The sequence below is a fragment of the Bos mutus genome, chromosome 5 (assembly GCF_027580195.1).
Source record: "Bos mutus isolate GX-2022 chromosome 5, NWIPB_WYAK_1.1, whole genome shotgun sequence".
NCBI classification, from domain to species: domain Eukaryota; kingdom Metazoa; phylum Chordata; class Mammalia; order Artiodactyla; family Bovidae; genus Bos; species Bos mutus.
The window spans coordinates 97,175,914-97,187,974 of NC_091621.1; the positions used below are offsets into that span (position 1 = coordinate 97,175,914).

Genomic DNA, 12,061 nt, shown 5'->3' on the forward strand with positions numbered 1-12,061 from the left:
CTTTGCAACCCCATGGACTGTAACTCGTCAGGCTTCTCTGTCCATGGAATTCTCCAGGCAATGATACTGCAGTGTGTAGCCATTCCCTTCTCTAGGGGATCTTCCCAACCCAGGGACTGAACTTGCAGGCAGGTATTTTACCGTCTGAGCTACCCTAAGGTAACCAGAGTACAATTATGGGGACCAGAAATTGACATTGCTACAATATTATTAGCCAATATTAAGAGTATATTCTGATTTTGCCAAATGTCCTACTAATATCTTTTTTTCAGGGCTGGCTGCAATCTAGGTTCCTGTACTGCATTTGTTATGTTTCCTTAGTCTCATCTTGTCTAGAGAAGTCTTTCTCTCTTTTTCCTAACCTTAATACTTTTGAAGGGTCCTGGCCAATTATTTTGTAGAATGTTTCCATTTTGATTTGCTTCATGCTTTCTTGTGGTAAAAACTGGCTTATGCATTTTTGGTAAGAATATCACAGAAATGACCCTGTGCCTGCTGCATGTGTTGATCAGAGGGTACACAATGTCAGGATGTCTTGTTGCTGCTGAGCTAAGTTTTGGTCACTTAGTTAAGGTCTACTGGGTTACTCCATTGCAAAGTTACTGTTTTTCCCATTGGAATTAATAAATATCTTGGGAGAAAATGCTTTAAGACTATGCAAATATCCTGTTTCTCATCATATTTTTTACCTGTTATTTTATATTCCATATATTTCATTGATAATCTTTACCTGCAATAATTATTACTTGGTATCTGCCAAGTAATGCTGATGTATTTTATTTCTATTAGAATTAAATTATTAGAATTCTACTGTGAAGAAAAGCTGTTTCTTCTTCCCTTATTTATTCAGTTATTACATCAGTGTGGACTCATGAATATTGATTTTGTTCTGTGGATTATAATTCACTACTGTAACTCTTTTGTTTTCCCCAATTATCCCAGATTTGGCCATTTGGGAGCCTCTTTAGTTAGACTCTTGTGTCCTTTGACATATCCACGTCATTTTTAAAAAGCATTTTGTTACTCTTTGGCACCACAGCTTGCACCAAGTTCATTTTGCTCCAGCCAGGGACTCAGTCATTTCTTCAAAGAACCCTAGTTCTTTTAATTGGGGATTGATATTTAGAAACAAAATTTGGCTGCAAGGTTTGCTGACAGAGCTAGAAAATCTGTGTACACAACCACACATAAGCAGTTTTGTCTCTCCATTTATTGAACTACTTCCCTGTTAAAGACTATCCTGATACTTCTAATTACAACTCAATACTGCTAGTTTCCTTCTCCCTTTCTTTATTTGTAATGCCTTTCTCCAGCAGGGAGAAATTTGGCTTTCATTATCCATAATATGTTTACTTATTTCCTCAAACCTAGTGTACAAAGGAGTTTTAGAATTGTGTCTCTGTAATCCCCATGAGAAACAAATTTACTAACTAGACTATAGTGTTTGGGTACAATTTGTTTTGTCTTTAGCTTTATAGTGTATAGCAAAAATACCCATTTCCAAAATTGCTCAGGTTAGATCTTTTTTTCTTGACTCCTTTCAATGTAGTCATGTTGTTCATTTGTAGTACAGCTGGGTTCATTTGTTACTATTTGTGTTCCATTGGGTCCCTGGACACATAGAGGCTGATCTTAATTATTATTTATTTGGGAGGTACATGAAACATTATAAAGAGTAGAGGCCTTACTTTGCTAACAAAGGTCTGTATAGTTAAAGCTATCATTTTTCCAGTGGTCATGTATGGATATGAGGGTTGCACCATAAAGAAGGCTGAGCACCAAAGAATTGATGCTTTTGAACTGTGGTTTAGAGAAGACTCTTGAGAGTCCCTTGGACTGCAAGGAGATCCAACCAGTCAATCCTAGAGGAAATGAATCTTGAGTATTCATTGGAAGGACTAATGCTGAAGCTGAAGCTCCAATACTTTGGCCACCTGATGCAAAGAGCTGACTCACAGGAAGAGACCCTGATGCTGGAAAAGAAGGCAGGATGAGAAGGGGATGACAGGATGAGATGGTTGGATGGCATCACCGACTCAATGGACATGAGTTTGAGCAAACTCTGGGAGATGGTGAAGGACAGGGAAGCCTGGCATGCTGCAGTTCACGGGGTCGCAAAGAGTCGACACAACTGAGCTACTGAACAAAATGTGAAACTGCATACTGTAGTTCTAAGAGTGAGAATGATATGATAAGACAATCTCAAAAAGTGTCACTCCTATGAAATGTGATCTGTTGTATAGCATTTCATTCCCTCATTCTTTCTACCTCGTTCCTACTCACCAACTGTAGCTTATCAATTTCATTAATTTCTGGGTTTTTAAAATTTCTTTATACACAGATATGTTTTCTTAAATATTGATCTCATTTTATGTCTTTTTGTGGTACCAGAAGTTTGAATGCTGTTTGGTAGTTTTCTCTCTTAAAGGTGTTGTTTGTAATTGATATATTCTTACCACTAATGTATTAGAAAGCTAATGAAACTATCATTTTCTTTCTCGAAAATTATTTTGGGAATTTTTTTTCTAGACTGAAAATTAGAATATGAATTTTTATGGTTTCCTTAGTGCTTAACTGTCTATTCCTTGATAGGATTTTTCTAAAAAATGGTAACATAAAACAAGCAGTAATGTTTTTCAAGTTTTAACACATTATATCTATATTTTAGCAAAACATTTAAAATTTTCTTTCTCCTTATTAAATTGAATTATTTCAAGTGTCAGTGAGAGCTGCTAGCCTGTTACATGAACTGTGTAGTTTTTGCTTCTGAAAGTCTTGCTGAATAGCTTTTCTTGTACACAAATCAAAATGAATCATGTTCCCAATTCTGTTGAGTAGTGCAGCGGTGCATTTCATTTTGTGCTCTTTCTCTTTTCAAATCCTCCGCAGGCGTTTGGGCAGTCCTTCTCCATCCACCGTAAGGTTGCTGAGGATGGAGAGACTCGGGAGGAAACGCTTCTGCAGGAGTCAGCATCGAAGGAAGCTTACTATCTGGGGAAGATCTTGGATATGCAGAACGAACTGAAACAGAGCCGGGCTGTAGTCACTAATGTCCAGGCAGAAAATGAGAGGCTCACAGCCGTCGTGCAGGATCTGAAGGAGGTAAACAAATAGCAAACATATTCCCTGTGAGAGAGCTGTGGGAGAGAGAAGATAAAATTCTTGCTAGGAAAGAGGAATAAAACTTTTTCACTAATCAGAGGAGCTATATTAAACAAGAAGCACATAATGTCAATGCTAGCAATTTTTTCTGCTTTTTTAGTGAAATGAAAGCTTATTCTGAAGTGAGCTTTTCTGTCTCTTATCATTATAAAGCCTTTATTTATTGAGTACTTGGGACCTGGTCTTGCTATTTCTGCAGAGGTGTTTAAAAAATATAGTGAGCTTAACACTTCCCTCCCTTTACCTGTTTCAATACAATGTGGAGAGGAATGGTTGGCTCTTATGCTCAGCGTCAGCACTAATTCAAAATGACAGTGGTGTTAGCACAGGCCTCTCCTCACTGAGGGAGAGAGACTGGCGGAGGAGTGTTTTGAGGGAGTCCGAGAGTCTGGCGTTAGAGAACCATAAATTGTTTTGCTGGTTGTAGACAAGCAGCAAATTATAGCTGGTATGAATCAGATTAGGAGCCTTCTTCATTCCAAGGCCTCCCCTGAACTCGCTCGTTCCCTTCAGCTTTGTACTTAGCAGCATCACATGCCAGATGGTTTCAGAGTGGCAGAGTCATTCTGCCCTGCACGGAGGAGGTGATCCTGGGGACAGAAATAGCCAAAAGCAGCTTCATCCACTACCCGTTTAGGAGTAGTTTTGAAAATTTCATATTAAATTGTTCACTCCATTTTTTGATTAAGAAAGCTGTAGAAGAGGTGCAGGTATCCTTTAATTCCTACACCAGTGCAGTGGAGGTTAATGAACAAATGCTGGGTACACTACCAAGTAGGCTCATTAACTGAGCATTATAATAGAAAAACATCGGATGAAAAAATTGTTTGATACTGTGAAATGCAACCAAAGCAACCCACTGATACCCTTCTCTTGAAATTAGTGGCATATTACAAGTAAAGTTTCATTATTACAAGATATAAGTTGTCTAAAATTTACTTAAATTTAATCAATAATTTACATTAGCCTGTGTCTATATTACACTGAAGTCAGTGAATATTGACAGTAAAGTATCTGCTTTACCTAGTTTGTTGCCTTTGGGCATGCTCCAAATATAGCAGTATGACTCTGGAGACAAAGAAAGGAGCCAACCAAGGGGAATTCAGTGCTGAGTACCGAGAAGAACATGAGCGTTTTCAGGACACTCTGCCTCACTTTCCTAAATGATTGTTAAAAAACAAAGCCCATCTCCAGTTCTTCATTTGTCGCATCTGTATGTGCTGGGTTTTCATCATCACTTGCTTATCCTTTTATACCAGACCTCCTCCTCCAAGGGGACTCAAGGTGCCATAGGCTACCTTCCTGGATTAAGCAAAGCCTAAAGCATCCACAGGCAGGGCCCTCAGCCACCATGAACAGCAGGCTCACATAGCAGGTTGGCAGGGGGGCTGTGACATGGCAACCTGTGCCTTGGGTACCCATGTGCAGGTGGATTGTACAGAAGGACTGAAACCAGTGAGTCGGGCAGTTTTGGTTGCCAATTGGATGGATCTTCTGAAAGCTGCACACCCCATCTTGTGCGTGGCAGTTGCAGCTGAGGGAAGAATAGCAAAGGTTGAGGAAAGGGTATCCATCGATGTTTTTCTGTTGATGCAAGACAATGGGGATTGACAGAGCATCCTCACTTACACCATGCTTGATTGCAGTTTCCAAGGAGTAGGCTTATGATAAGCAACAGGAGTTGGTTATGAATGAGCATGCAAGGTAGAAATGAACTGAGGCCATAAAGGAAACAAAATATTGAGAACCCCTTCATTCAGATCATTTCTCGAATTTTAATGAGCACCAGAATAACCTAGACAACTCATCAAAACCTAGTCTTGTGCTCCAGCCCCTAAAATTCTGATTCAAAGTCTAGGTGGAATTCAAGAATTTGCATTTCTAACAAATTCACAGCACAAAGAGACCATGCTTTAAGAAACATTAATTTAGACTTTTTTTTGGCTGGGTATTGGAGTATAATAAGGCTCACAATTTGGGGAATTGCTGAATGATAACTTGGTTATAATCCTTTGATTTCTATGTATTTTCGATAGTTGATTTGCAGTAAGAGAATAACTTATTACACCCAAATTTATGTATTTTTTCAATCAAGGCACTATAGCCATTTGGGTTTGTCGGTAACTAAAAGAGAAAAACAGGTGGTCAGTTTCCTGGTTTTCTAAGTGTGTCAACAGTGTATCTGTTAATATTCTTTCTGATGGGCTGAAAGCTAGTGAGTGGTATTACTACACCCTGGAGCCCTGCTGTTTTTCATGCAGACCTTAGGTTTTAATGTCACTAATAAAATTATTATTAGCATGCAGGGTTGAGTACATTTGAAAAAGGAGAAAAGGAATAAATTCTATTTCTTGGTATGTTGATATAGACTTTTGATGACTTGTGTTAAATTGAAATCCCGGATTTGTGTTTATTGTAGGCTCAGTTTTATTTGTCTTTTTGTATTCTGGGTACAGATGGGTGCATAGTGACTGAAAGAGAGACGTGATAGGACCATGAGAAGTAGACAAAGATAACCAATGCAAAACACAGTAAATCATCAGCTTGACAGATGCTGCGTGAATTTGATAAGTTAATTAATGGAATTATTTTTATTTACTAAAAGGACTAATCTCTAATTTCAGTAGAATCATCAGTACTGGTAAAGGTACCTGTGTTTGTATGTGTGCTGTGTGTGTTATGGACATTTTACACTCACATGTGCATGCATGTGTGTGTGTATGTATCTGTAATTCCATGGCCAAATTCTTTTCTATATGTGGTATGTATAGGATAGTATAGTGAAAAAAATGGAAGCATTTATGAATTGGGTTTGCTGCTGCTGCTGCTGCTAAGTCGCTTCAGTCGTGTCCAACTCTGTGCGACCCCATAGACAGCAGCCCACCAGGCTCCGCCGTCCCTGGGATTCTCCAGGCAAGAACACTGGAGTGGGTTGCCATTTCCTTCTCCAATGCATGAAAGTGAAAAGTGAAAAGTGAAAGTGAAGTCGCTCAGTCGTGTCAGACTCTTAGCGACCCCATGGACTGCAGCCTACCAGGCTCCTCTGCCCATGGGATTTGCCAGGCAAGAGTACTGGAGTGGGGTGCCATTGCCTTCTCTGAATTGGGCATTAGAAAATCGATATTCTAGTCTCAGCTCTGCTAAAAGTTTTAGAATTATACTTGTGGTATTTGTTAAAGATTATTTTGTTATATAGTAAATATATAATAAACATAAACTGTTATTATTAATAACTTTCTGAATCCTCCATAAAAATATTATTGAAGATATCATTTATTATGTAGGTCCATATTCTTAGGTTAAAGAAACATTAGGTAAATACCTCTCTGAATTTATTGCCTTGAAAATTCTTTCTGTTGAGATATGAATCAGATGGTAGGAATTACAGTATGTTTTTATTATTGCTTTAGTTGTTGAAAAGCTCCAGCACTATGTGTGACTGTAAAACCTAACTTAGATTTTTCATGTAATTCTTATTTTTAGACATTTTAAACAGCATTATTGTATGTGTTTTTAAAAAGTGAAAGTGAAAGTGTGAAGTAGCTCAGTCATGTCCGACTCTTTGCAACCCCATGGACAGCAGGCTCCTCCATCCATGGGATTTTCTAGTCAAGAGTACTGGAGTGGGTTGCCATTTCCTTCTCCAGGGAATCTTCCCGACCCAGGGATCAAACCCAGGTCTCCTGCATTGTAGACAGATGCTTTACCGTCTGAGCCACCAGGGAAGTAAATAAGATTTTTAAGGACAGGGAGTATAAAGGAAAAATGTCATCCAATCAAAGGACCAAATGGGAGCTAATCAAATTAAGTGTTAATCCTTCAGGTCCAGTAACAAAATGTTACCTATTGGTAACATTAGGATATGGTCATTTTATATTTCAAAAGTTGCTTAATTCATATGATTTTTTTTATCACATTTGAAGCTCCATTTTCCCCTCAGTGGAATAACCAGATTTTATAATATACCAGCTCAATTTCCAGAAATCTGTTATAGCCACATCTATGAATTTGGGCATGTAGGCACCTTAAGTGATTATTTGATAAAGACTACTCCCAGATCAATAATTCTTTCTCTAGTAACCTGGAATGGTTATGTAACCTTTATTCAGACACTTCTAGCACTGTGGAGATGGTAGACTCTGAATCTTTCCAATGAAGGAACTGTCTTCTGTCTGTCATTTATCTTGGTATTTCTCAGGACTTGGTATAGTCCCTGGTCAAAAGCAGACATTAAAAAAAGAATGTTTGTTGAGTTGAACTGAACAGAAATAACTTATGTTAGGAGTTAGCTACCTCTGGTTTGAGTTCCAGATGTGCCACTTAGCAACTGTGTGATATTGGACAAGTCACTTTTGTTCTGTAAGCATCACTTTCCTCACTTCTGACCTGGAGATGATAATACTAATGTAAGGTCCTATACATTATACAGGTCCTATGTCCAACGCCACGCACATAGGAGGTATTAAATTACTGTTCACTCCTGTCTTCTAGCTCCCTCCCAAGCCTGCCCATCCTGGTGCTTGGCAGCTCCAATTGTTAAACTGCCCTGTTTTGTTCAGTGAAAAATTGATTCTCTGTAATTTTCACTAACTGGTCATATTCCTAGCCACTGGATCTACAGAAAATACATTTTTTTTTAAGTTTTCTATTCCACTTGACAATTTTAGCCCATGCCCATAACTTAAAATATTTGGAAAGAGCAATCTTATTTTCTCTTTTTCAAACTAAACATATCTAGATCCACTAGCACTTCCTCATGTGACATGGTTTCAGGATGCCTGAGCATCCTGGTTATTACCTTCTTAGACTGACATCCAGTGTCTCTTAAAAATGTGTGTCTGCTCTTTAACCACATACTATTGACTATCTTTACCCCACTGGAAATTTTTGAAAATATGAACTGCTGGATATAGCGTTTGAGTTTCTTATCCTATGGTTTTCATCTTTTTAGATTTTCTACTTTGAAATCACACATTAATTTTTTCAACAGAGGTCTCTTCAGTGATTGCTATGAGTCAGATGCTTGGGTACCTGAAAGCATCAGTGAACAAAAATTCGACAATGAGTGGTTGTTTTCAATGCTAAGGCAACTCAGTGTGTTCAGGAACTCTTTCTTTCTATGTTTAGTATCTCCGGAGATAGTGAGCTGTGTTTTAGACAGCATGTACTATAGATTGAATGTCTGTGTCCCCCCAGCATTAATATGTTGAAACCTAATCCCCGATGTGATAGTGTTTGGAGGTAGGGCCTTTGGGGATGATTAGGTCATGAGAGTGGAGCCCTCATGAATTAGACTCTATAAATACTGCAGAGAAGCTCCCTTACCCCTTCTACTATGTGAGGACGCAGCAAGAAGATGGCCAACTCTGAACCAGGAAGTGGGCCTTCACCTGACTTCACAATGTGAATGACTTCACATTCATATGGTAGATATGAATCTGCTGGTGCCTCAATTTTAGACATCCTAGTCTCCAGAGCTATGAGAAATAAATGTCTGTTTAAGCAGCCTAGCCTATTGTGTTATTGTTAGAGCAGCTCACATGGACTAAAAACACATATAACATTTTGTATAGTAAATTACCCTCATCTTAGTCTCATTAAAACCACAGATAGATGGTACCTGCTGTGACTAAGCAAGAAACATCTAAATAGTCAATCAGATGTGTGATTAAACTTCTCATTTTTCCACATAAACATTATAATAACACCTCTCCTACTTCTCATGGTATTTATAAGGATAAAATTTTTTTATGAAACTGCTTCACAAGAAGTAGAGGACTATGTTAATGTTATTTATTGTTTCAAAGTTTGGTAATCAGACTTATTTACACACAGCAAGACAGAAACAATAAATGTAGAAAGATGTATTGGGGTCTACTGTCAGAAGGCCCCAGCACCTTCTGACAACAAGAAGCAATGGCTGATATCCTGACACCAAAATAAGAAACATCACGTGTTTAAAAGCCCATAGGTTGCCAGAGGAGAGCCTTCTAGGTGTTTTTAAATACCATCAGTGTAAATAACCTGTTGTACCTGTCTGGTTCTTAAAAGGGTCACAGCATTATTTCTCAGTACAACATTGAATGTGCTTACTGGTGGGGAGAAGTTGAACTATTTAAATTAAGGCATCCAATAATAACAAAGCTTTTCTTCTAGTCTCTAAGATCTGGTTAAATGATTGGTCAGTGAGAGCTGATTTACACACAGCTGAATAAGATTGACACTTCCAATGAATGATGATTTTCCATTCTGTAAAGGCATGGCTTGGCTATAGCTGAAAAGTTATTTCCCTAAAATGTTCCAGTTTCTGTCCTGCTCTTTGTATTTGTTGGGAATGGACCTCATACCTCCCTGGAATGTTGCAAAGTGTCAAAAGTGATATTTAAAATTTAATTTAAAAAAAGAATGATCAATCTTTTTAATTGGTTTAAATAATATGATACCTAACATTTATGAGAGCTTATCATGTACCAAGCACAATACTCAGCATTTTACATTCCTTCAATTATCTCACCTAATTCTCTTAAACTTATGAGGCATGTACTATTTCTATCCCCTCTTTACAGGTGAGACAGAGAGGCTAACAACTTGTCCACCAAGCAGTCAGACTGTTGTCCTAAACCAGGCATGGTTAAGAGTCCTTGCTTCTTTCCCACACTTGCTGAGCTGTAGTAAACACAACATCCCTATTACCATCATATTACCATCATCAAGAATTTGAAAGCAAAGTTCAACAATATTCAAACAATTCGCTTTTGAATTATTGTGATTTCATTGTGCCTTTGGGAATAATGATTTACATTAATGAGTTTGTTTATAGGATTAATTTAAAGTTACAGGTTCACAGAATTTTTAAAATGTATGTGTGGGTAGTTCTGTGAATTTTAACAAATGTAGATTTATGTAACTACACTTAGGATGCAGAAGTTTTCTCACCCCCCAAATCTCCCATCTCTTCTACTCCTTTGCGGTCATACCCTCCCCTCTTCAATCTCTGATAGTCAGTGATGGTTCCTGTCACTGTAGTTGTGTCTTTTCAGGCATGTCATGTAAACGGACCTGTATGGTACGTAACCTTTGAGAGTGGGTTCTTTCCCGCAGCATAATGCCTCTGAGATTCATCTAGTTGTTGCATGTTAGTTGCGATCCTTCCTTTTTATTGTTAAATACTACCATATGCATATACCACAGTTTTGTTTTACTTTTTAATCAATTCACCTATTGAAGAACATTTGGGTTATTTTCAGATTTTGGCAGTTACAAATAGAGCTGCTATATACATTCATGTACATTTATATTTTAATGTGAACATAAGTATTCATTTTTCTATGGTAGATAGCCAGGGAAAGAGGAGTTTGTGGATGCATTGCTGGTACCCCTGCAGGTTTGAATGAAGAGAGTCTTTGCAGGTTCTTTTCAGGTTGCTTCAATTTTTTCACTGAAGGAAGCAAGGTCAGCAGCTGAGAGGGAAGATGGGCTGTGGGGTATTTGAGGATAGAGAAGTGGTGACATAATCACTTAGAAAAGCATGAGTCACTAAGGTATGATCTTGGAAATGAGTGGTTGACAGGAGAGGATCCCCCAAGAGGAGGAATTCCAGGAATTGAGATCATCTTTATGCATACTGAGAATACTAGGAATTAAGACCAGGAGTTCAGGAAACATTGGCAGTGAACCAGGAGGTAAAGTCTTAGAAAAATGAGGGGGAATGAGTTGGTGTTTGATAAGGGACAAGAACAGTGCTGAGCAGTGGATAGTATGCAGTGTCTGAGCCTCTCCTACTGCTGTTACCCTGTCCCTTGAGGAAGTTAGTGTTAATTTGGTTTTTAAAAATATACATTTACTAACTTAAAAAAATCTCATGATGACATGAAATTTAAAACAGATAGTTTTAGATGTGAAGGAGAAGGAGAACAAATGAAACAGCCATGAGAGGCAAGAGGAGCACCCATCTCACCTCCAGGTCCACACTCGAGAGAGTTGCAGGGGAAACAATGTCCCCAAGGGAGAATCAGGTTTCCATTAATTGAGGAGTGCATTATTCACATCTGTAAAATCATCATGCCTGCTGTCATCCCATATGCTCATGGAGTCAGTGAATACTGATTAAAATGCATGCCTTGTTGTAAGGAGCATATACATTTAATTTCTCTTTGTTTTTAAAGTCAGAAAGCCAGTTTTTTTGTTTGTTTGTTTTAATTTTGAAAGCTCTGCCATGTTTGTTTCTAGCAGGTGTCGATGGTCACTTGCCACATTCCTACCGGGTTGTCCTTGTAGCCAGCAAGTAGATTCTGGTCATCTTCAGATAATTTCTCTTTTTAAGAGTTGAAAATACTTTTTCCCTATGATTTAGAAAGTTGAGTTGTTGTATTTGTCAATGAGAAATAACAGAACAACTTTTAAATAGCTCTCAAAACAACATCAGTTGATCTTCAGTCAAAAATAAATTTAGTCTTTTTTATCATTGTTTTGGGGAAGTAATAAGGACCAGCATCTCCATAATCCCAAATATTCTAGGGAAAACTTCACAATTGAAGGCATGTGTAAATGTTGCATCCAGCATCCAGATGTTGGACAGCATTAGGACACAGGTTCAAAATACTACCATTTTCATTTGTGAATCATTTCTTTCTGCATTAGACAATAAGAAGAGGCATAAACTTCTGGCCTGCTAACGACAATTGGATCAACTTCCTGTGTAACAGCCAGTCATTAAACTAGTGTCAAATATAGAATTAAATGGGAAACTTCACCGCAGTCAAGCTAATGTTAGAAATGGCGAGGGAGCTTTGCTTGGGGCAGGATGTTGTTGTTTAGTCGCCAAGTCATTTCCAACTCTTTGCAGCCCCATGGACTGTAGCCCACCAGGCTCCCCGACAATGGGATTTTCAGGCAAAAA

The 12,061-nt window shown here is 38.2% G+C and overlaps 1 protein-coding gene across 7 annotated transcripts in view; it reads left to right on the forward strand.

The window, feature by feature from the left end:
- BICD1 (BICD cargo adaptor 1) overlaps positions 1 to 12,061 on the forward strand; it is a 253,890-nt gene that overhangs the window by 112,412 nt on the left and 129,417 nt on the right. For all 7 annotated transcript variants that reach the window (XM_070371323.1, XM_070371330.1, XM_070371324.1 and 4 more), the window contains exon 2: positions 2,890 to 3,102. In XM_070371323.1, coding sequence (XP_070227424.1) covers positions 2,890 to 3,102 — 213 coding nt within the window. The remainder of the gene's footprint in view (positions 1 to 2,889; positions 3,103 to 12,061) is intronic.